This window comes from Garra rufa, chromosome 10, assembly GCF_049309525.1.
Source record: "Garra rufa chromosome 10, GarRuf1.0, whole genome shotgun sequence".
In the NCBI taxonomy this organism is placed as follows: domain Eukaryota; kingdom Metazoa; phylum Chordata; class Actinopteri; order Cypriniformes; family Cyprinidae; genus Garra; species Garra rufa.
The window spans coordinates 5,322,306-5,349,920 of record NC_133370.1 but is presented as its reverse complement, the minus strand read 5'-3'; the positions used below and the strand labels follow the sequence as shown (position 1 = coordinate 5,349,920).

Below are 27,615 nucleotides of genomic sequence, written 5' to 3'. Positions count from 1 at the left end.
GATGCACAGAATCCATGCTAAAATGTGCAGTTTACAACCAGAGCAGATTGTGTGAGATTCTGTATTTCACAATGCAATGCATTGCACTTCAATATTTTCCACCTACCAGTCCAATCATGTAATGACTTAAGACATTTTACACAAAATTGGATTAAAAATGTGTAATATTCATATTTATGTTTAAGACGATACCTCTGAATTATCTGGATTAAATGCAGCATAACAAGATCAAGTGACAACAATTACAAAAAACTAATTTTTAAACTTTTTTTTTAATTTTTAATTTTTAAATACATAAAAACTTTAAATACACACAAAATAGCATTAATAACCATTAATAAAATAACCACGCATTTATATATATATATATATATTATATAAAAATGACCACACACAAACACTACCAGTCAAAAGTTTTTGAACAGTACGATTTTAATTTTGTTTAAAGAAGTGTCTTCTGCTCTCCAAGCATGCATTTTTTTGATCCAAAACAATACAATTTTAAAAAACATTTACTATTTAAACTAACGATTTTCTATTTGAATGTATTTTAAAATGTCATTTATTTCTGTCATTTTAAATTTTAAATTTTAAATTCATTTCTCCAGTCACGTGATCCTTCAGAAATAATTCTAATATTCTGATTTGCTGCTCAAAAACATTTATTATTATTATTACTATGTTGAAAACAGCTGAGTATATTTTTTCAGGTTTCTTTGATGAATAGAAAGTTCAGAAGAACAGCATTTATCTGAAATAGACATCTTTTATTACAATATAAACATTTTTATCATCACGTTTGATTAATTTAAAGCATCCTTGCTAAATAAAAGTACTAATTTCTATAATTTCTTTCAAAACAACTAAATTATACTTACTTCAAGCATTTGAATGGTATAGTGATCAAAGAATCCTGAAAAAATGGACTGAACTGTTTTAAAATAAATAATAATCAGAAGCAAATCAGCATATTAAAATGATTTCTGAAGGATTATGTGACACTGAGGACTGGAGTAATGATGCTAAAAATGTAGCTTTGAAATCACAGAAATAAATTACATTTTAAAATATATTCAATTAGAAAGCAGTTACTATAAATAGTAAAAATTTACTTAATTTTATATCAAATAAATGCAGGTTTGGTGAGCAGAAGAGACTTCTTTAAAAACATTACAAATCTTACTGTTCAAAAACGTTTGACTAGTAGTGTATATATATCATTAAAATGTAAAAGATGTTATAAAAAATATAGAATTATAAAGAAAAAACATATTTTGCATATATAAACATTTATAGCATGCAAAATAGAGTTTTATATACTATAGTATGCAGTATCTAGCACACACTGCACAGTATTCCAGTATTCAATTCCAAACAGAGCCCATGAATTTCAGTAACTGGTCTGATTTCATTAGCGTTACGTATATGATGATAAGACGTGTCCGCTGTTGTCAGGAGACCCGGAGAATCCTCTAAGCCGTTAATCTCTGTCTGGGATTCTGTCGGGAAAAGTCAAGGGACCCTGTGTGGATTACCAACCCTGCACGGGCCACGCACACACTCCCAGAGGGCTTTCTAGACACATATGCAAGCCTTCTCCATCACTACAGCGAGCGTCCAGCACAATGGAAGCTCTTTTAAGCTCTCTCATTTGGCTAAAGGGATGCGGTGGTCTCCGGAGAGTTGGGAATGTGATTGTGTGTGTGAGAGAGAGAGAGAGGAGGGATTTGTATGCGTCCAGCTGGTTAATGAGAGGCTGTCTTTGCACTCAAAGACAATTCCTCTCGTCTCGCTGGGTCAGTGGGTTCCCTATTGTGAGCGGTTAATAGGGGGGCGGAGCCTGCAGTCAGAGGCGTCTGACACTGGGCAGCTGGTGAGAGATTACCTCTGCACTCCCTCAGCTAATGTCTTCACAAAGACCTGCTTCTGGGAATCTGGTTAGCCGTCTGAATGGAGGACAGAAGCTTAAAACATAGATGAATTTAATGCATTTATTTAATAAAGTATGCATTCTTGTCGTTTTAAGATTTGTTTACATTCTGAAGCGAATGCATTGCATAATATGGTATAGGCATTTTGTGTTATTTTATAATTTCAAATTGTACATTATATTATATTTTAGAATATATAAAACTGAAATCGTATTATCTTATTATTGTGCATGTTTTAAATATATATATACAGTATATATATGTATGGGTCAAAATGTTTCTTATATGCCAGAACTCATTAGGATATTAAGTAAAGATCATGTTCAATGAAGATATTTTGTAAATTTCCTACCGTAAATATATCAAAAACTAATTTTTGATTAGTAATATGCATGGCTAAGAACTTCATTTGGACAACTTTAAAGGCAATTTTCTCAATATTTTGATATTTTTGCACCCTCAGATTCCAGATTTTCAAATAGTTGTATTTTGGCCAAATATTGTCCTATCCTAACAAACCATACATCAATTGAAAGTGTATTTATTCATAAATATCAATTTCATAAATTGAGCCTTATGACTGGTTTTGTGGTCCAGGGTTGCATATATAAAATAATATAAATTAAGGCCTTTAAATGGAATATATCAAAGTATAATTATATATTTATAAAAGTACTATATAAATATAGAATCCATAAATCTATATATATATATATATTTTTTAAATTACATGTTGTTATATATATATACATATACACACACACACACACACACACACACACACATTAATATTAAATAATATAAATTAAAGCATAATTATATGTAAGTATTATATAACGTATAAGTATATAAAAAATAATCTAGAATCTAGATTTTTTTTAAGTGCAATACATTTTTAATCTATAATTTTAGATAGAGAATTTTTTTTAATAAAAATCAACAAAAATATAAAAAAAATTAATACATTTTATTTAAAAAAAAAAATATATATATATATATATACACACAATGTTTTATTTTAAAATATATTCACTAAGAAATTCTAATTAAGATTATTTAAATACATATTTAAATAATAAGAAATTATTTAAATACACATTCAAATCTAAATATATGTGTTTATATGCATATTAATATCTATAAAAAATTAACAAATGAACATTTACATATATTTAAGCTGTTCTTCTGATGCATGTTGTATTAAATTACCCTAACTTCAAACCTAAAATATAATAAAAAACTGATGTGGTCACTGATATAACAGCTGATCTTCGAATGTGTCCCAACCTGTCAGATTTTCTGTTAATGAATCAGCATTTGCTCTCAGCTGATCACAGGCACCTGCTCCCTGCCACAACAATACGATGAAGAGAAAACAACAACAGATCTTTTTCCCTTGAGATGTCCAGTTAAGCTTTGCATTGTCATTCTGTGGGCTGGTTAGAGGGCCGCCATCTGGCCTAATAGACGAGTAGGCGAAATGAACAGGATGGAGTCCACCTGGACCACTGAGGACTAGTCAACCTGAACCAGTCCTGCGTCTTGACAAGGTTATTAAGCACATTGGGGTTAAGGGAATGTGAGTTGTGTTAGTTTGTAGTGTCTTACTGAGCTTCTCCTCATGCTATTAAACTGTCATTTGTATTGACATGATATCTAAAAAATTTGCAGTTACAGAAGAGATGATAAAGGATGATGCACATCATAGAGCATCACTGTAGATCTAAAACCAAAGCTAAAATCAAATCAAATAATCACGTTTCTTACTGTCATCCTCACTGGGATGCTTTTTTCCCTTTGACGAGTCGTACTGAGTCAGACTCTTACTCTCAGTGCCAGATACTATGAAGTAGTTTTGTCCACTCAGGGGAGGAAGGGCAGGGTCTGAAATAATGTTTACAGCATTACGGCTTCTCTGCGCTGCTTTTCCCAGAGTTCATCTCTCAGTTTTCAAACCACTACTCTCACAGATGAAAAAAAAATATTGCATTCCTCTCAACCAAAGAAAAGCAATGCCACATAATACTGTTTTATGACTAAGATGGCGTTTTAATGGCAAGTTAAAAAATAAAAAAAATCTAAGATTAAGGTCGTAATATTTCGAGAAAAAAGTCAAAATACTAAGAGAACAAAGTCGAAATGTTTAGAGAATAAAGTCAAAAAGTGTAGAGAATAAAGTCGAAATACTACAAGAGTAAAGTCGAAATATTACAGGAATAAAGTCAAAATACTACAAGAATAAAGTTGAAATATTTTTAGAATAAAGTCGAAATATTACGAGAGTAAAGTCAAAATATTATGAGAATAAAGTTGAAATACTATGAGAATAAAATCTAAATATTATGAGAATAAAGTTGAAATACTATGAGAATAAAGTCGAAATAATATGAGAATAAAGTCGAAATACTTTAAGAGTAAAGTCGAAATACTTTGAGAATAAAGTCTAAATAGTTTGAGAATAAAGTCTAAATAGTTTGAGAATAAAGTCGAAATTACGAAAATAAAGTCGAAATACTACGAGAATAAAGTCGAAATACTACGAGAATAAAGTCGAAATACTTCGAGAATAAAGTCGAAATACTTTGAGAATAAAGTCGAAATAGTTTGAGAATAAAGTCGAAATAGTTTGAGAATAAAGTCGAAATACTTCGAGAATAAAGTCGAAATACTTCGAGAATAAAGTCGAAATACTTTGAGAATAAAGTCGAAATAGTTTGAGAATAAAGTCTAAATACTTTGAGAATAAAGTCGAAATAGTTTGAGAATAAAGTCGAAATTACGAGAATAAAGTCGAAATACTACGAGAATAAAGTCGAAATACTATGAGAATAAAGTCGAAATACTTCGAGAATAAAGTCGAAATAGTTTGAGAATAAAGTCGAAATAGTTTGAGAATAAAGTCGAAATACTTCGAGAATAAAGTCGAAATACTTCGAGAATAAAGTCGAAATACTTTGAGAATAAAGTCGAAATACTTCGAGAATAAAGTCTAAATACTTTGAGAATAAAGTCGAAATAGTTTGAGAATAAAGTCGAAATTACGAGAATAAAGTCGAAATACTACGAGAATAAAGTCGAAATACTATGAGAATAAAGTCGAAATACTTCGAGAATAAAGTCGAAATAGTTTGAGAATAAAGTCGAAATAGTTTGAGAATAAAGTCGAAATACTTCGAGAATAAAGTCGAAATACTTCGAGAATAAAGTCGAAATACTTTGAGAATAAAGTCGAAATACTTCGAGAATAAAGTCTAAATACTTTGAGAATAAAGTCGAAATAGTTTGAGAATAAAGTCGAAATTACGAGAATAAAGTCGAAATACTATGAGAATAAAGTCGAAATACTTCGAGAATAAAGTCGAAATACTTTGAGAATAAAGTCGAAATACTTCGAGAATAAAGTCTAAATACTTTGAGAATAAAGTCGAAATACTTCGAGAATAAAGTCTAAATACTTTGAGAATAAAGTCGAAATAGTTTGAGAATAAAGTCGAAATACTACGAGAATAAAGTCGAAATACTATGAGAATAAAGTCGAAATACTACGAGAATAAAGTCGAAATACTTTGAGAATAAAGTCGAAATACTATGAGAATAAAGTCGAAATACTACGAGAATAAAGTCGAAATACTTTGAGAATAAAGTCGAAATACTATGAGAATAAAGTCGAAATACTACGAGAATAAAGTCGAAATACTATGAGAATAAAGTCGAAATACTTCGAGAATAAAGTCGAAATACTTTGAGAATAAAGTCGAAATACTTCGAGAATAAAGTCTAAATACTTTGAGAATAAAGTCGAAATAGTTTGAGAATAAAGTCGAAATTACGAGAATAAAGTCGAAATACTTTGAGAATAAAGTCGAAATACTTTGAGAATAAAGTCGAAATAGTTTGAGAATAAAGTCGAAATACTTCGAGAATAAAGTCGAAATACTTCGAGAATAAAGTCGAAATACTTCGAGAATAAAGTCTAAATACTTTGAGAATAAAGTCGAAATACTACGAGAATAAAGTCGAAATACTACGAGAATAAAGTCGAAATACTACGAGAATAAAGTCGAAATACTATGAGAATAAAGTCGAAATAATACAAGAATAAAGTCTAAATACTACAAGAATAAAGTCGAAATACTACGAGAATAAAGTCGAAATACTACGAGAATAAAGTCGAAATACTATGAGAATAAAGTCGAAATACTACGAGAATAAAGTCAAAATACTAGGATATCTTATAATATTTCGACTCTATTCTCATAATATATTTACTGTATCTCAAAATATTTCGACTTTATTCTCATAAAATTTCGACTTTATCCTTGTAGTATTTTGACTTTATTCTCATAATATTTAAACTTTATTCTCATAGTATTTCAACTTTATTCTCATAATATTTAAACTTTATTCTCATAGTATTTCAACTTTATTCTCATAATATTTCGACTTTATTCTCAAAATATTATGACTTTACATGGCACTAAAACGCCATCGTATATGACAGCACTGTTGCATACTTGAAGCACACATTCTGCATAAAGTGTACTGTTTCCAAGCTATTTACAAAAACAGTAGGCAGCATACAGTATATATAGTGCAATATGCATTACACTAATATTGCACTGCAAACACAGTCAGAGAAAATAACGAAAGTGAAGAGGAGAGTTGAGAGTCAGTCACACACACACTCGTTTCTCTCGATATAACAGTCCCGGAAAACGAGTGCACACAAGGCTTTATTTTTAGAAAGTGCTAATGCTAGGCGCTAACGTCTGAGCAGAACCTGCGACGTTTCTTTGAATTAGAGACAGAATTTAATTAACGGCCCACAGCAACTTGATAAGCGGCACGGTGCTTTGAAGATTAACTGCGTTGAGTATTTTTGTTTTTTTACACTCTTCACACTGAGTGCCAAAGCCATTTCGCCAAACTGGGACACTTGTTCATTAATGCTGAATGAAATTATTTTGTGCTTTCACAAGGATAAATATGAGAATTTGACTTTGAAAGTAACTCGACCTTCATTCTGACTGGGTACGCACACTTTCTTTAGAGACCATTAACAAAGCACCATGTTAAGATATGCAAATGCAAACATATCTAGCTAAGGAAAAATACTAAACAAATACCAAAAAAAAAAGGTTTTATTTAATTCAATAATAATAATAATAATAATAATAATAATAATAATAATAATAATACAAATATTTAAAATATACATATTTAAAAATAAGTAAATAAATAAATAAATATATATATATATATATATATATATATATATATATATATACACAGTAGTTGCTAAATAAATAAATAAATAAATGAACAAACAGGTTAGTAAATTTATTTTGTATTACCATTATTGTAGATAAATAAATATTTTTTATTGTTTATGGAGTTTATTTTTATATTTAGGACAAAGAATCTGTAAGACCTTTTTGTATTAATTAATGAATTAATTATTTTTTGCTAAATAAATAAATAGGTTCGAAAGTTTATTTAGTATGTTAGTAGCATAGGTAAATTTTTGTAAAGGGTTAGGTAATAACAATATCATATATAAAAACAATATAATTTAAAATAATCTAATTTAAAATAATACAATAGTACAAATAAAAAAATTAATAAAAATATTATTAACAAAATAAATAAATTATAAAAATTTCTGAGTAACTACAATGCTGTTCTTAGAAGTGTCATTTCAATACTTTAAATACAGTAACCATTTAGCACCACTATATATATCAAAATACCATAGTTTTACCATCTTATGTCATACTCTTCTGTGGTAGTGCCATTGCTTTGTAAGGACTCTGTAACACCAAAAAAACCTGCCTGATTTACATTTTGAAGAGAAAACTAAACAGAAATATTGGACTAGAGATATTGAGCACACTATTATTTGTGTTAACTGGATTGAACATGCACACAGAGTCTAATCTATTCAGCCTGGATCTTGTGTTTTTACCTCTAAGCAAAGCAGCGAAGATTATAAGAGCTGTGCTGAATGCTTACCTCCTTCAAATATATAAACACAGATATAAAGACAGCCAAATAAATATGCTACTTCACATATTACACACTCATCCACCATGAAAACACATCACACACACACACACACACACACACACACACACACACACACACACACACACACACACACACACACACACACACACACACACACACACACACACACACACACACTTGCTTCTTAATGGCTCTTGATGGTCCTTAGCAAGATAATGATGATGATTTAATGCATCTCTCACGAACCTACTGAAAAGACTGCATATATTCAAAGATGCCACGAGTGGTTCTTGCATAAAATGTATTCTTTGAATGTCACTTTGAATTAAAGTATCTGCCAAATGCATATACAATTCCCTTTCAGAATCTGCAAAATGTTAATTATTTTACCCAAATAAGAGAGATCGTACAAAATGCATGTTATTGTTTATTTAGTACTGACATAGAGATATTTCACATAAAAGATGTTTACATATAGTCCACAAGAGAAAATAATAGATGAATTTATCTATTTATAAAATCACTCCGTTCAAGAGTTTACATCCCCTTGATTCTTAATACTGTGTTGTTACCTGAATGATCCACAGCTGTGTCTTTTTGTTTAGTGATAGTTGTTCATGAGTCTCTTGTTTGTCCTGAACAGTTAAACTGCCTGCTGTTCTTTAGAAAAATCCTTCAGGTCAGACAGATTCTTTGGTTTTCCAGCATTTTTGTGTATTTGAACCCTTTCCAACAATGACTGTATGATTTTGAGATCCATCTTTTCACTCTGAGGACAACTGAGGGACTCATATGCAACTATTACAGAAGGTTCAAACACTCACTGATGCTCCAGAAGGAAAAACCATACATTAAGAAAACTTTTTGAATTTAAAAATCAGGGTAAATGTAACGTATTTTGTCTTCTGGAAAACATACTAAATGAAAAAATATAATATGTAGGCAAAATAAGAAAAATGTACACATCTCCATTCTGTTCAAAAGTTTTCACCCTCCGGCTCTAAATGCATGTTTTTTCCTTCTGGAGCATCAGTGAGTGTTTGAACCTTCTGTAATAGTTGCATATGAGTCTCTCAGTTGTCCTCAGTGTGAAAAGATGGATCTCAAAATCATACAGTCATTGTTGGAAAGGGTTCAAATACACACAAATGCTGGAAAACCAAAGAATTTGTGGAACCTGAAGGATTTTTCTGAAGAACAGCAGGCAGTTTAACTGTTCAGGACAAACAATAATCAATAATGTGCATTTTGTATGATCCGTTTTATTTTATTAAAATAATTCACATTTTGCAAATTCTAAAAGGGGGATGTAAACTTTTGACCTCAATATAATGTATTCACAAAATATGAAAGAGCTGACCATACAGTAGTGTTATTTTAGCAACAATGATCAATGATTATTATATTTTCATTAGTATTTTAAATACATTTTTCTGTTTTCATTTTAATTTAAAACAAGTCTTCAGGTGTCGTGTGTGACTGCAGTATATTTGACATGTCTGCAGAATCCACTAACTAGGTCAATGAGATCCACTACTTCAGATCTGCTCCCTGCAGCAGGCAGAAAAACACAGCATCTGAAGAAATTACATCTCCAGATTTGTCCACCTTTTTTACAATACTTAATACAGTAAATGTTTATTATGTTGCAATTTCTATTAAAACACTGATGATGATGTTACAGTGAAAACAATGGTCTTTTCACTATGCACTTTTGTAATTTTTGAATAAATATTTTTGAAAATATTTTTGTGTGGGCTTTTGTGACATTTATTCATGAATATTCAGGGTCATATAAAATACCGTCTTTTAGCTCTTTTTTAGCTTTAATCATATGCACCAATATAATAAAAAACAATATATCATTACTATATAAGGGACCTAAATTATTATTATGGATTATGGACTTGTATTATGGACTTGTATTTTGGACTGAAGCGACCGTTTCAAGTTAAAAACGTCTTAATGATAGATTTGTTTCGTACAAACACAGTTTTTGGCTTTATAAGACATTAACTGATGGACTGGAGTGGTGTGGATTACTTGTGGATTATTGTGATGTTTTTATCAGCTGTTTGGACTCTCATTCTGACGGCACCCATTCACTGCAGAGAATCTATTGGTGAGCAAGTGATGCAAATGCTACATTTCTCCAAATCTCATAAGAAACAAACTGAGAGTGAGGACATAATAGACAACAACCTGATCAGCTCTGTTTTTCATCAAATGATAACTGAGATTTAAAGGGGTCATCGGATGCCCATTTTCCACAAGTTCATATGATTCTTTAGGGTCGTAATGAAAAGTCTATAATATACTTTGGTTAAAAACTCTCAATAGTTGTGTAAAAAAACACCCTTTTACCTGGTCAAAATCAGCTCTGCAAAATATCAACTCATTTTATTGCATGGTACCTTTAAATGCAAATGAGCTCTGCTCACCCCGCCCCTCTCTGCTGTGGGATTATGAGCCGTAATGTTTACTTTAGCCGCTTTTAGCCACATTAAGCTGCGTTTAGCAGTGAAACTTGCCAACAAGCACATCATTAAGAAAGGCTGTTTGCAAAAATGCATAAAAACCCCTTATACTCACTTCTGCTGTGGGTGAAGCTGCATCACGATTGATTCGCACAAACTAGACGCATATGTAAATCGGGATCGGCGCTTTCCTTTTTAAAAAACAAAAGTAGCGTTATCCTCTGCGTCTTCAGCGGCTCAGATGTCGGGAGTAAATGACTACTGCTATGTTCATTATTACATCCAACAACAGAACACCTCAATCGCTCAATCGGAGACATTCTTGTCTGCATCTGAGTCACACAATGGCGATCGGAGTCGGACTGTTTCAGCTCGGTTAGGGCGGGTCTAAGGTAAGGCGCTCATGTCAATCAACTATTGTGGGAGTGGCCTCTGTCTGTCTGTCGTCACACCCACAAGAAGCTGAGAATGACCTGATTTTAAAATATTACTTTTAAAGATTTAAAAAATACCACTGGGTGGATTTTTATCATTGTAGGGTGGTTGTGTACACAAACTGCCAATACAGATTAATGTTCAATGCAGTAATGTTTTGCATCCGATGACCCCTTTAACTGAACCATGTTCAAATGCTTGTGGTGCACAGGTAAACGCTGTTTGAGCATCATTTAAACTGCATGCTGATCTATCTAAACAACAGTCTGAGACCACGCTCAGGACGTGTGGTGGCAGTATGGTGCATTACAAATGACAGGCGGTCATTAGTGACCCACAGCACACGAAACGACTGAACTGTTTACAAAAACCTCCATAAGCCCATGCCATATCACAGCCTGACAGATATAAACCCATCTGAGAGCCTCTCTCTCTCTTACTGAGAGTCGGTCTCTCTCTCTCACTTCCTCTCCTCCCCCGTGAGGCAGGAATCTGCCAGGAGGTTTCATAACAGGCAGCTCAGTTGGATTAATTCTGGTCCGGGTGCCAATCCCACTGCAGGAATCAGAGCCGACAGCAAACAGCCTGGACACCGGCGATAGCACACACAAAAACACTTCCATACAATGATGGTAAAAAGTGTACTAAATTAACTTAAGTTTAAGTAAGTGAATTTAAATATTTTATTGCAATAAAAAAAAAAAAAACATTTAGTGGGCTTTTTGTTTATAATTTGCTTAATGAAAAATAAGCCAATTTCTATGACCATTAAGATTTGCTTTTACACATTTTCTCAAATTCTCAATACCCAATTGCAAAATAATTATACAAAAATTCTAAACAAAATGTTAAAAAAATTCAAAAAATATATTTTTTATATTTAAAAAAAAAAAAAAAAAAAAAAAATATATATATATATATATATATATATATATATATATATATATATATATATATTACAATAAATATTCTATTTATTCATATTACAGATTCTAATATATGTGACCCTGGACCACAAAACCAGTGATAAGAATATATATATATATTTTTTTTTATGAAAGCGGAATAAATAAGCTTTTTTTTTGATGTATGGTTTGTTACGATAGGACAAAATTATTTGAGAAACAACAATTTGAAAATCTGAAATCTGAGGATGCAAAAAAAAAAAGAAAATACTGAGAAAAATTTAAAGTTGTCCAAATGAAATTCTTAGTAATGCATTTTACTAATCAAAAATTAAGTTTTGATATATTTACGGTAGGAAATTTAGCAAATATTTTCACGGAACATGAACTTTACTTAATATCTTAATGATTTTTGGCATAAAAGAAAAATCGATAATTCAAATATACAAATACAAAAATACCAGTGGTTTAGGGTCACATTTGTATGTATGTATATATATATATATATATATATATATATATATATATATAAAACATTTCTTAAATATATACATATATGTGTGTGCATTTATATATACATAATATATATACACAGTACACACATATTATGTAATATTTTTTTTATTTTGGATGCAATTAATCGCAATTAATCATTTAACAGCCTTAGTTACACTGTCAACATCCTAATTTTCTAAATATCAAGTCGAATTTTTTATGCAACATATATTTTTCTTATTTCAGCTATGAGCATCATATTGCTTAATTATCAACTATGTTGCAATTCCTACATATTATCATCAATAGCTTTACTCACTTGTCAGAATCAAATTTTACTCCCATTTGATGTTTGCAAAATGCTTAAATTTGACCCTAAATATGAATATTGACGGTTCAGTAAAACAAAGCACCATAGCAAGAACAAGTGCAGACAAACTCAAGCCAAAATGTCACCCAAGAAACTGCAAATCTACAGTATTTTAAGGAATGTGAGAGAGATGTGCTTTAAGTCCTGCAAAATGTAAATACTACTAAATATAATATTTATCAAATCCACCAAACAGCATTGCATTATATAATAAAGCACAGACGTGCGGAAACTATGTGCTTTAAGAATCTTGAAATCTAGAGTTGCAGCGTCCTGAACTCAGATGACATTAAACGCTGTATTTTTAGTTCAGATTCGCACCTTCACTGCCAGATCAGTATTTAGATGCTTAGAGCGGAAACAGCATCCCGTCTGCCCAGCTTAACCACATTCCAATCTGTTTAGCATGTGAACAAGAGTCATCCAAACTTATGCCACGCGTGCAGGTAAAAAATAAAGGTGCTTCGAAAAGATCTCGCTGAACAAGAACTGTTTAATACTGTATTTACTGTTCTTGAGTTGCTATATGGTCCTTTGGATATTCCAAAAAATTCAAATAATTAATTGTTCAAATTAATATTTGAATTTTTTTAATGGTTTTTAATGGTACAGATATACAGACCAGGAATGTGTATTTAAAAGCCAATAGGGTCAGTTTTGATTTTTATGTTGACTTTAATATTTCAGCTACTTTAATGTCTAAAGCTGTTAACGTTGAAACAAAGTTGGCATTCCCTTTAAACCAAATGCATGATATGAGCTGGAAAAACATTTAAAGTTAACTTAACATGGCAGTGTGCACAAAACTGCATGATTCTCCATTACATCCACATCTGTTGTGTGTGGGGCGAATAGAGGAAAGGGAAAATGAAGGGTATGGTGTGATGAACGCTGGAAAAGTGGAGCTAGACGTTTTCTGGGGCAAACCTCCGGAGAGACGTGCTATAGCTCACAAAGCGCCAACACTCATTTCAACGCTTTCTCTCCTTCACACTCATTATATCTGTCCTTGTGTGTGTTTACCTTTCCAAAATACATGATAAATATTAATGCAAAAATAGAACAAAGATTAATTAACACCATAAGGGCTGAGAGCATACACTTTTAAAAATAAAGGTCCTTCACATGCCATAGAAGAACCATTTGTGACCCTGGACCACAAAACCAGTCATAAGGTTAAATTTGTCAAAACTGAGATGTATACATCTTATGAAAGCTCAATAAATAAGCTTTCTATTGCTGTATGGTTTGTTAGGATAGGACAATATTTGGCTGAGATACATCTATTTGAAATCTGGAATCTGAGGATGCAAAAAAATCAAAATACTGAGAAAATCACCTTTAAAGTTGTCCAAATTAAGTTCTTAACAATGCATATTACTAATCAAAAATTACATTTTGATATGTTTACAGTAGGAATTTTACAAAAAATCTTCATGGAACATGAACTTTACTTAATTTCTTAATCATTTTTGGCATAAAATAAAAAATTAAAAATTTTGACCCATGCAATGTATTTTTGGCTATTGCTACAAATATACCCCAGCGACTTAAGACTGGTTTTGTGGTCCAGGGTCACATTTTTGGTTTCACAAAGAACCATTCAGTTGAAGGTTCTTTAAAGAACCATATCTTTCTCACCTTTTTATAATCTGAAGAACCTTTCACCACAAAGAACCTTTTGTGAAACAGAAACAAAAAGGTTCTTTAGATGTTAAAGGTTCTTTATGGAATCATTTCAACAAAAAAGGTTCTTCTATGGCATCGTGAAGCACCTTTATTTTTAAGAGTGCACAACTTCTGTTGTTAAAGAAACAGTTCAGACTGACAAAAAATAGTGTCGAAAAAGCAGTGTGAATTTTCTGTTCCACAGAAAAGCAACAAAGCCATACAGGTTTCAAACGACATGAGGGTGAACAAACAACAACAGAATTTTAATTTTCAAATGAACTGTTTCTTTAAGAAGATTTGTTGTTGGCCCCAGGGGATGTTTTACAATGCTGCAGATCTTAGAAAATCAGAGGGGATTCTGAGAAACCAGTGCAATGATTCATTGTTGTGATCCTCTGCTGTTTGAACTGCAATGACAAGGGTATAACATGCACACATACATATTTGTACATAAAGCTGCTATAAAAAGCCAAAATAGCTCACCAAGGCTGCATTTGTTTGCTCAAAAATACTGCAAAAATCTGAAATATTATTACGATTTGAAACAACTATTTTCTGTTTGAATATATTGTGAAATGTAATTTATTCCCGTGAGTCAAAACTGAATTTTCAGCATCTTCAGTGTCACACGATCCTTCAGAAATCATTCTGATATGCTGACACTTGTATTATTCTCCTCCACACTGCAGCAGCAGCATTCATCTACACATACAGACGGCTCTACCCGCGACTCAGTCTTTCCAGATTAGTTTCAGATTAACCTGACCAACTCCACAGTAACTCCTCAGCATCCGATTACAGAAGCAGAGCAACCGCTACGGCCTCTCATGCATTAATGCACATAACAGCAGGCTTCAAAGTTAATGTATTCATCCATACTTCAAAGCAATTCTCAGTACACTGGTGGTGGGCGGAAGTCTAACCCTCGAGCCGTCCGGGTTTAAGTGCCTTATTCAACAAAGGTGATACAGCAAGATTTACATCGCAGTCTACTTTGAGGTTCATCTTAGCTGCCTTAAAGTTATATTCTGGGTAATTTCCAATTTAAGCCTAACAATGCAATCGGTTAGCACAGAAAGTAATTCATCATTTGATGAAAGCAAGCAGTGCTGCACTTGTCTGCAATGCAAATAAACAATCAATATATCAGTAACACTTTACAATAAGGTGTGCATGAAAGGCAATTCTGAGTAGCCATTATTTATGCTTTCCTTGCACACGAAAGTTATTGTTGTAGCTTCATAAACTTAAAGTTGAACCATTCATGTCACGTGGACTATTTTATCAATGTCCTTACTACATTTCTGGGCCTTGAATGTGTCAGTTGCATTGCTGTCTATGGAGGGTCAGAAAGCTCTCGGATTGCATTAAAGGTGCCATAGAATGTAAAACTGTATTTACCATTACATACAGTGCCTTGTATAAGTCACGTGTGCATTTTTGTCACATTTTGTTTTGTTGCAGCATTATATAAACTGCTTTAAATTAGTCTTTCCCCACATCAGTTTACACTCCATACACCATAATAATGACAAAGCAAAAACCAGATTTGCAAATTTTACAACTTTATTAAAAATAAAACACTGAAATAAGTACATTGCATAAGTATTCATACCCTTAACTCAGTACATAGTTGAAGCACCTTTACAGCCTCAAGTCTTTTTTGGGGGGGGGGGTATGATTTGACAAGCTTTGCACATCTGCATTTGGCAATTATCTGCCATTCTTTGCCTCACCTTTTCACCTCTCCATCTCTGTCAGCTTGGATGGGGGCTGGCAGACATTTTCTAGAGTCCTAGTTATTCCAATCGTCTTCCATTATGGATAATGCTTCTGTCAACCTTCAATGCAGCAGATTTTTTTCTGAACACTTCCCTAGATCATTGCCTTGTCACTGAGCTCTACAGGCAGTTATTTTGACCTCAGGACTTGGTTTTTGCTCTGATGTGCATTTTCAGCTGTTAGACTGAAAATGCAGGGTATGAATACTTATGCAACGGGATCTTTTCAGTTTTTTATTTTTAATAAATTTGCACAAATGTTAAAAACCTATTTTTTGCTTTGCCATTATAGAGTAGGGAGTGTAGATTGATGTGGGAAAAAAGTAATTTAAAGTAGTTTAACATAAGGCAGCAACATAAGAAAATGTGAAAAAAATGAAGGGGGTATGAATAATTTCGCAAGGCACTGTAGTTGAATAATAACAGTTCTGTACATGGACATGACATACCGTGAACACCATCGTTTCCTTTTTCTTATATTAAACTGGTGTTTGCAAAGAGGCCAATTCCAACATAACACAGACTATTGCGTTATAGTCGCGATTATTAATAGTTACGCCCACAACATTGCAAGTGCGGTCAATAGTGAAAATGGCAGATCACAGAAATAAATGTTATGTTCCTGGTTGTGCAAGGGATGTTAAGTGCAAGGATGGGTTGGTGTCTGTACTCAGAAAGGCACGGAAAACAAATAAGGGGTTCTAATAAAATAAGGCGAGCCACTGAAGGGACACAGTTAGCTTCTTGTTAGCGGTAGCCTGCTACATTGCAGTACATAAAATTTCAATAACCACAAAAACAGAGTAAGGAGAGATGACTGCGCGGATGATGGCGAATGATTTGCAGATCATGAGCATCACAAGCATCTAAACTTGTAAAATGTGCTAAGTACTGCCGCTGTAGTATAACGTTACTCAGAGCACGTGCGATGCAAATCTCAAAAGTGAAAGTGGAAAGTTATCAGGCATTCAATACGGCAGTTCCAATGCCCCGCATATTAATAGCGGCTCAAGCTCCGTAATTAAATATATATTTTCCTCAATGTGTTTCCTTCCTGCTGTGTGAGAGCTAAATGAGGCACTCTGTGAAACAACCAATCAGAGCAGAGCTCATCATTATTATTCATGAACCTTCCAAATAAGGTAATAACAGACCATTGCATTCTAGAGACAAATCCTAGGGTTTGTAAATGAACCGTTTCTAGAGAATTTTTGCCCTTACCTAAGCCATATACCTTCTATGTAGATATCAGAGAACAATTTAAAATATTGTATCAATGCATTCTATGGCACCTTTAAAAATATCTTAATTTGTGTTCAGAAGATAAACTTATGGGTGTGAAACGGTGAGTAATTAATGACAGAATTTTAATTTTTTTGGGTGAACTATCCCTTTAAGGCTACAATGACAACAAACAGCATACATGAATAAAAAGATTGCACTCACAAATCGCCACACTACTATGAATGTGCTTTTAAAAACCTCCTCTAATAAAATACTCGCTGCTCCAGTTCAATAAAAACGTGCACTGTGCACAGGTTTGTAAAAATTAAAAACTAAGCGCGTCGTACCTCTTTGGCTCTCTCGAGCTCGTTCTGCAGGGCTTGTTTGGAGATCTCCACCTCGATGAGCTTTTGCCTGAGCTGCTCGTTTTCATCCTCTGCTCGCGTGCGTTTGTCTTCCACCGTCTCCAGTTCATTGTGCAGACGCACAGATACATCTTTGGCCACCTGTGGATGAAAGGACATGTTTTACTACCTTGTTTTCATCTCTCAAAATTAGTTGGAGAATTTAACCAGTGATACCTCGTGATCTTCTATCTAAACACATATTTAAGCCCACGCATTGGCTATAAATAAGCACCTTGAGGTCCTGCTCCAGACCACGCAGAAGATCTCCGTCCACGTGTCCGGTCTGAGCTACACGTAGGCTTTTCTGTTCAGCCTTGCGCAGGCGGTACTGAAGGATTCGGCAGTTCTTGTTGGAGCGGTCCAGCTCCCTGCGAAGCTCCTGGAGCTGGTATACTTCCTCCTCCAGGTAACTGTCTCTGATTTCCTCCATCTCTGCTCGCAACTCATCCACTTCATCCTAAAGTGAATCGAAAATCAGAATGAGAATCCGGATTAGCAACCAAAAGAGAATGAGATGATTCTGAAATCTAAATAAAACTGATCTGTTGATGGAATGAACTTTTACTGAATTTGCTTTCGTATTTTCAGATTGAAACCAGAATGAAAATCAGAATGAACAACAGAGCGAGAACTAGGATTAGAAACCTAGGATAAAATCAGAATCGAACCAGAAGTACAATGTGAATGAGAAGAAACATCCAAACTGGAATCAGAATAAGAATTGGAACTAGAACTGGAATTAATATCAGAATCCAATTAAGCATAACTAAGGTTAGAAACAGAAATGGAATCAGAAGTGAAATCAGAACTAGAATGAAAATTTGAATTTGGATTGGAATGGAATCAAGATTTAAATGAGAAATTCAGAATCATACTCATTCAGAAGTCTAAATAAATTGGTTCTGATTACGAAATTAGGTTACTTATTTAGATTTAAGAATCATAATGAACAGCACAATCAGAATAAGAATTAAAATAAACAATAATAATTATGATTAGAACTAGAATGAAAACAGGAATCAGAAACAAAAAGAGAATTGAAGTGGATGAAATTCTGTCTAGTCTAGTTAAAACTGATTAGAATATGAAAAAATAGAATGAACAGCAGAATCAGAATCAAATTTAACCTCAGAATAAAAATAAGAATGGAAACCATGAGAATCATAAAATGAGAATAAAAATTAGAAACAGAATAAGAATTAGGGTTAAAATCAGAATTACAATCAGATTTGAAACCAGATATAGAATGAAATCAGAACTTGATTTAGAATCAGAATCCAGATTAAAATCTTATTAAATCTCTGAATCATACTCATTTAGAGTCTAATCATTTTTTTATGGAATGAACCTGTTTGGAATTTACTTTCATAGGATTAAAACCAGAATGAAAACCTAAATGAACAAAACAATTTGAGAATGAGGATTAGAGTAGAAACAGAAATAGAATCAGAATTGGAACCAGAAATAGAATGAAATCTGAATTAAATTACAATCAGAATTAAGATTAAAATCGGATTACAATTCAGAATCATACTCAATCAGAAGTCTAACTAATAGGAATCCGTTTATGGAATTAACTTGCTTGAAATTTACTTTCATAGGCTAAAAACCAGAACGAAATTAAATCAGAACAAACAAAAGAATGAGAATAAGGATCACAGTAGAAACAGAAATAGAATTGGAACCAGACATAGAATGAAAATCAAAATTTAAATTAGAATCAGAATCAAAATCAAAATAAACATCAGATTAAAATTCAGAATCATACTCAATCAGAAGTCTAATTAAAACAGATCTGTTTATGGAATAAACTTGCTTGGAATTTACTTTCAAAGGGAAAAAAACAGAATGAAAATCAGAATGAACAAAAAAATTAGAATGAGGATTACAGTAGAAACAGAATCAGAATTGGAACCAGAAAATTACAATCAGAATCAAGATTAAAATCGGATTCAAATTCAGAATCATACTCATTTAGAAGTCTGTATTAATGGATCTGTTTATGGGATAAACTTGCACTCAACTTGCTTTTTGTAGAATTAAAACCAGAATGAAAATCAGAATGAACAACAGAAAAAGAATGTGAAACAGGATGAGAAACAGAAAGAGAATCAGAATCGGAACGAGAACTAGAATGTTCATCGATCAGAATTAACATAAGACCTAGAATCGGGATTCGAAACAGAATTAGAATTGGACTAGGACAAGAATGAAAATCAGAATCAGATATGAAAACATCCGAATGAGAATCAGGATTAGAAAAAGAAGGATAATAATAATTCATAACTAAAATGAAAATCATAATTTGAATTAGAACCAGAATCAAATTAAAATTAATAATCAAAATCCTGTAAAGTTACTTAATCAGAATCAGTATTATCATGAACATCAGAAAAGACAATAGAATAAGAATAAGGATTGAAACTCAGAAGTCTAATTATAACGGATCAGTTTATGGAATGAACTTGCTTGGAATTTACTTTCGTAGGACTAAAACCAGAATGAAAATCAGAACAAACAAAAGAATGAGAATGAGGATGAGGATTACAGTAGAAACAGAAAGAGAATCAGAATTGGAACTGGAAATAGAATGAAAATCAGAATTTGAATTAGAATCAGAATCAAGATTAAAATTGGATTAAAACTCAAAGTCTAAATAAAATGGACCTGTTTATGGAATGAACTTGCTTGGAATTTACTTTTGTAGGATTAAAACCAGAACAAACAAAAGAAAGAGAATGAGGATTACAGTAGAAACAGAAAGAGAATCAGAATTGGAACCAGATATACAATGAAAATCAGAATTTGAATGAACTTGCTGGGAAATTTACTTTCGTAGGATTACAACCAGAATGAAAATCAGAACGAACAAAAGAATGAGAATTAGGATTAGAGTGGAAACAGAAATAGAATCAGAATTCGAACAAGAAATAGAATGAAATCCGAATTTGAATTAGAATCAGAATCAAGATCGGATTAAATTTCAGTCTATATAAATGGATCTGTTTTTGCACTCAACTTCGTAGAATTAAAACCAATAAACAACAGAGCAAGAATGAGGATGAGAAACAGAAAGAGAATCAGAATTGGAACCAGAACTAGAATCAAAATCAGAAAGAACATAAGGACTACAATCGGGATTAGAAAAAGAATTAGAATTGGACTAGAATGAAAATCAGAATCAGACACAAGAACATCAGAATTAGAATCAGGATTAGAAAAAGGAGAAAAAAAATGTAGAACTGAAATTAAAATCATAATTTGAATTAGAACCAGGTTAAAACTCATCATCAAAATTCTGTAAATTTAATTGTAAAATCAAAATGAAAATCAGAATCAATATTAAAATGAACAGCAGAAATGACAATAGAAACAGAATAAGATTGAGAATCAGAATTGGGGCTGGAATTAGAATTAGAATTCAAATTCTCATTCAGGATTCTAATTAAATTGATCTAATTTAGCAATTAGCATGAACTGAAATCAATGTCTAAAATAGCAAACAACCTCCCTATACAATAAAGTAAAAGACACCTCAAAAATGACAAAAACAAAAAAGACTGCAGGTAAAAAAAAAGCTGTAGCCATTGGTGAAACCCCCATCCTGCACTGTAAAGAATGACTGTCATTTGTAACGCCTCATTTCCCAGTAAATACTTCACAATGCCTCAGCGCATTCATTGTAAACAAGGTCGAGGAGGAACGACAAAGAGGTAAGGAAAGACAGACAAACAAAGACTGCGAAAGAGAGACAGACCGTGACAAACCGCCCAAACACAATGACCTTCACTGTATGATGTTGGGGACAAAGTCATGTGACAGCAGCGTCCCGCCACGTACCATATGGATGTTCTTGTCAAACATGAGTTATGGTGGACTAAATGACTAATGTCATACTATAGTATTATAACACAGACAAATGGCTGTTTATTTGTTTATTGATGCATATATGCTGTACTATTACTTACAGAGAAATAGAGAGACAGAAATAAAAGCGATAAGTACACAGCCGCTGTGCACATCTGCTTTAGGGAGGCTCCGAACACACAGTCCGGGCCCGGGTCAGGAGGGACGCGTGTTTGCCAGAGGCTCCTGCGAGGGACGCAGCCATTACACGCACAGCTAAAGCGGATTAACACGACATCTTCAGAGATAAACTTGTGAAAATCCTGTTTGTGACAGCAGCCGAGCCCTGCGCATCTGACAAATAAGATAAATCATTTATGGAATTATGCTAATTAGATCTGCCTTCATCTATCCATCACACTGAGTGAGGACAAACACTGTGATGCGTTTCCCGCGGGAGTTTGAGGGTCTTTCTGATGCACGCTGGTTTCATCTGTACTCTGTGGACTGATGTGACCTAAAATCAGTTCAAGTGCAGATTTATGCATCTAGATCTTGCTCTCCCCATAGTACCATGGTGTCATAAGTATAGAAGCACTGTCAGTTCTATTTGTAAGAGATGTTGTAAGCCAAAATGCATGCCAACTTGGTGCTTTAATGAACAAATGATGCTGCATTACTATTAGAGGTATAAAAGAGTATGAATTTAATACATATGATACACATAATATATATATATATATATATGCAGCAAAAGTCTTAAGCAAAAAATACATTGCATGGGTCAAAATTATTATTTTATTTTATGCCAAAAACATTAGGATATTAAGTAAATATCATGTTCCATGAAGATATTTTGTAAATGTCCTATCATAAATATATCAAAATGTAATTTTTAATTAGTAATATGCATTGCTAAGAATTTCATTTGGACAATTTTAAAGGCGATTTTCTAAATATTTATATTTTTTTGCACCCTCAGATTACAGATTTTCAAATAGTTGCATCTCCACCAAATATTGTCCAAACCATACATAAATATAAAGATGTTTTATTAGTTTTCATACAAAAAAAAAAAAAAACACCCTTATGACTGTTGTCCAGGGTGAGGGTCACATATGTAAAAACAAATGTATGTAAAAACAAATTATGGTCTATAACTCTAAGATGAATTAACAGCAGCAGCTCAACTCATAATTATTCAGATGAATACCAGACATTAATTGCGAATGCTAATAACAACTAAAAAAACTAAGTTTAAATATAAATTATTTATATTTTATTATTTAAAATTATTTATAGTTTATATTACATTTATAATAAAAATAAAATATAATAAATACAAAAAAAAAAAAAAATATATATATATATATATATATATATATATATATATATTTGTTCTAAAATATTAATATTAAATAACTTATATTTAATAAATATAAATAATGATATAAATGTATAATTAACTCCAAGTTACTTTTAAGAATACCGTGGTAGTACCACAGTACATTTCTGTGTTTCGAAAAAAGAAAACGCAGATGCTTTAACAAACAATAATGCTTCAGTACTGAGGTGTAAATGAACAGGATGACACATGGAAACACATGGAAAAGAACATAAAGAGGTCACCATGTACAAAAACAAATTATAGTCTATAACTCTCACATGGATTTATAACAGCGGCTAAGCCCATAATCCTTCAAATAAACACCAGACAAAAAAAAGAGTAAAATATAAATTTCGTATTACATTATTTATATTCCATATATTTACAATAAAATACAATTTAATAAATAAATAAATATTAAAAAATAATATTTTATATATAAAATAATTAAAAGTCTGATTACATAAATTATTTATCTAAAAATTAATGATATAAAAGCATAATTTATAGATTTATTTTTTTTATCTTTATATTTTATTTTATATACACACAAAATAAAAAATAATAAAATAATATTATAGCAGGCCTATAAATCAAAGCTCCCCACTTTACCATGGTACTACCACAGTACTTTTAAAATTTTTATAGCATTACCTTAATTGCAGCTTCATGTTGATAATACTGAACATTCAAGTATTTTTTTATGATACTCCAAGTTACTTTTAATAATACCGTGGTAGTACCATAGTACATTTCGGTTTGTCGGCTCACCTTGAGGTAGTCATTTTCCGATCGAAGGTCTTCGATTTCCCTCAGCAGTTCCTCCTGGGCCATTTCCTTGCCCTCCAGTTTGAATTGTGCGTCTTTCTCGGCTTTGCATTTGTCCGGGTGCGCACCGGGCACAGGTGCAGCCTGAGATCCCCCCGCCCCGAGCGCCAGTGAGCGCACCCGAACCCCGACCGCCTGCTCGCTCGAACCGGAACCGCTGCCCGACTCCGCATCGCTACTGGCGGCCTGAACGAGTCTGTGCTCGTCGGACAGCGCCTCGGAGGGACAGTCGGACAAATCCGAGCTGCTGTCCGTCTGACAGACGCCGCGTCCGGTGGGGACGCGTATCGGGGCCAGGCGTCCCTTGCTCTTAGCGGTCGGCGGAGCGGCGGTGTCAGCCGCCTTGCAGGCCGGTTTCGGTTCGGATGCTGCATGCTGAGCGACCTTAACGGCCTTTTTTGTCGCTGAGGGTTTGATGTTGCTTTTTGCAGGTGCTGATGCGGTTTTGTCCTTCGCGCTCGGGACGGTGCGCCTCGGAACGCGGCTCTGAGGCGTCACCGGCGCGGCGGACGCGTGCTGCTTGTTGAATTTGGGGGATTTTGGCACGATCGTTTTGGCGTTCGCGAGTGGACATCCTTGAGGACGGGTCTGGCAGGGACGGCGCGCGGTTTAACCTCTTCTTTTCCACCTGAGGATGAGGATGATGGCTCTGCGGCTTGGTGTCGGAGCCATTGGAGCTCTCCATTATACAACCTGACAGACAGATTCAGCCGCGCGCTTCTGTCTCATCACTTCAGATGGACGCGCGCCCGTAATTCATTTGCCCTCACAGCCATCGCCGCTTTGCTCCTGGCGCTTCCGAACGGAATACGGTGGGTGATGTGGTGTCAAGTGAGAATCTCCGTGCTTCTGTGCGTTGAATCAATCCGTCCGTCCATCCCTCCCCCCGAGATTACAGTACTCCCATCTCTCCCTGCTGTCCTCTCCACCTCCTGGCCGCTTCTCCCCCCACGACTGACGGGAAAATCTGCAGCCGCTGCGGTCTGACGCTCCCCGTCCGTATCTTGGGTATCGTGGAGCGCATGCGCCGGTTTTTCACACACAAATACCGAACACACCCCTCCTCGCGCTCCGGTACAGGTCAGGCACGCGTGCGTACGCGTGGAGACGCAACTCCAGGCATGCGCACGCACGCACGCACACACACACACACACACACACAACACACACACACACACACACACACACACACACACACACACACACACATTACTACAACAGAGACAGGAACAGAAACGATGTTTATCATTAGATATGTGTAAAAAAAAAAAAATTCTGAAAGAAAACTAAAACCAATAAATCCATTCAGCTAAAACAATATTACAGAACAACACCATTTTACTAATGGTGTTATCAGAAAAATTATTTAAAAAATATTTTTTTCAAATGTTAATGTTACTATGACAACTTACCAGCGTACGCCAGTTTCACACCGCAAGCGTGAGCAGAGCGTGAGATGCACGTCAGCGTAACTACAGCGTTACTGCAGCTGCAGACTCGCAAGAACGCTGGAGGCGTTCGTAGAGCGTGCATGCAGCTGCTCCAAAGCATTTAGTAATCAGCTTTTTCTATGAAACTGATTACAGGTAAAAATGAAATTGATAATGAAACTGCAGAAGCAGCTTCATTCCAGGCCTTTTCTTTCGAAGATAAGTTTTTGTAATAGCTACTTATTGGTGGGATCATAAAGCACTTAGGGGGAGCGTGGAGCACAAACAAAGCATTTTGGCACGTTTATGTGTCTTGTGTTCCATGAGAACTGTGTGTGGAGGGAGTGGAGTGTTTTCTGAACGTTTCATCTATTTGCGCACATTATTTTGAACTATAGCCTACTGTGTAGCTGTGTGTTGCGATTAGGGTCGTCCCACGCATGGTTGCGATGTATTCATTGTCAAACTCAAAAATAGATTATTTTTTATTATTATATATTTTTAATATGGCATTATTTTATTTGAGAAAGTTAATAATTTTATTTTATTGACCAAATATTTTAATTTGTCGTGTATATTTTTTTCATTCGATCAGATAACATTTTAAGCTGTCATTTGGTGATGTTACAACGTGCTTCTCACGTGTTACATTGTATCCCATCCGCTTGACAAAAAAAAAAAAACGTATACACTGTAATTATGAAGCAAAGCGACATATTTGTACTGGACAAACAACATTTACACAAACTGAGAAATGCAAAAGTGTTACGTTGTGCTCCCCTAATCATATAGCTGCACATGAATGAGGTAAAATATGGGTAGCGCTAGAGCCTACATATGTGTATTTTTTTCATTATTATTATTATTATATTTTATTTTATTATTATATTTTACCTTTATTTATATAGTGCTTTATACAATCCAAGACTCAATCAAAGCAGCTTTTTTCTCGATGCAAAAAATATATATATATATAGAAAAAAAATACTGCCGTTTTGTAATTTTCTGGGTTTTTTTTTTATACACCATGCTTGCACCCAAACTGAATAATTAAAAACCCATTTATATCTTCTGTAGCCTAGGCCTACATATTTTAGAATATTTTTGCTTTTGACAACGATTCTTGTTAAACTCACTAGACATGCGTATCATGTGCATTTTAAGCGTGTTCTATGCATTTTATAGAACTTTTTTTGTGTGAAATCATATATATTTTGGCCATCAAAAGTGTACTGTCCCTTTATTTGAGCGTGAGCAGCGCAGCAAAAATAGGCTCGGCGCCGAAACCATCGCTGCAGCGCTGCTCACGCGACGCTCCTGCTGCCCGTGTGAATGCACTCATTTGTTAACATGGGCGCCGAAAAATATACGCGCTGCTCACGCTCTCACACAGGCGTGAGATATAAATAAGCATAAAAAACAACAGACTTAAAACGTTAAATCAAAGAAAAAAATAAATAAATACAATTTTAGCCATTGGCAAGACAGCACTTCTCATTTTAATGTAGTAAAATAACTAAAACTGAAATAAAAATGTAAAACAACAACAACTACAACAACAAAAAAAACTATAAAGCATATATAGCTATAGAGAGAGAGAGAGACAGAGAGAGAGAGAGTTTATATATCGCTTTATAATACTTCATATTTATATCAAGTAGAGATATATATATACTAAAAATGACAAAAATGCATTAAAATGACTAAACCTTTAAAATTAAACGGAAATTTAAAAAAGAACAAATTACTAAAAATGTTAAGTTTCTCAATCATACTGAAATAACACTGCAATCATCTGAAATCAGTTAAAATTAAAACACTAAAATACTAAATTATTATTGTTTTATTATTATTATTAAAAAATGTAAATGCTACCTTGATACTGAATATTAAACTAAGCCTTAAAATGCTGAATGAAGAATAGAAAAACTGACTCAATTTTTATAAAAAAAAAAACAGTATCACAATCACACTAAAATAACACTGCACTATCTGAGATAAGTGGAAATAAAAACACTACATTACTTAAAAAGAATTTTTAAAAATGTAAATGTTATCTTTCCAACTAATCAGGGTTAGTTAAGTGAGACTGAAACTTACTTAAGACAATGAATGAAATAAAATAAAATATATATTTAAATATCATTTCAGCCAGTTGCCAAGGCAGCATTTCTTATTTTGATGTGCTAAAATAACTCAAATGAAATGTAAAAACTATATATAATATATATATATATATATATATATATATATATATATATATATAGTTTAACAATACTACATATTTATGTTAAGTCTTTATACACACACACACACACACACACACACATGTTTGTTTTTGTGAATTGTGGGGACATTCCATAGACGTAATGGTTTTTATACTGTACAAACGATATTTGCT

At 33.4% G+C, this 27,615-nt stretch overlaps 1 protein-coding gene across 1 annotated transcript in view; it reads right to left on the bottom strand.

Annotated features, from left to right (window-relative positions):
• mtcl1 (microtubule crosslinking factor 1) overlaps positions 1-24,649 on the bottom strand; it is a 124,132-nt gene extending 99,483 nt beyond the window's left edge. Inside the window, 5 exon segments of the mRNA XM_073848773.1 lie at positions 17,664-17,822; positions 17,956-18,180; positions 23,728-24,341; positions 24,344-24,382; positions 24,385-24,649. Coding sequence (XP_073704874.1) covers positions 17,664-17,822; positions 17,956-18,180; positions 23,728-24,341; positions 24,344-24,382; positions 24,385-24,469 — 1,122 coding nt within the window. The 5' untranslated portion in view covers positions 24,470-24,649.
• Positions 24,650-27,615: the final 2,966 nt, after the last annotated feature.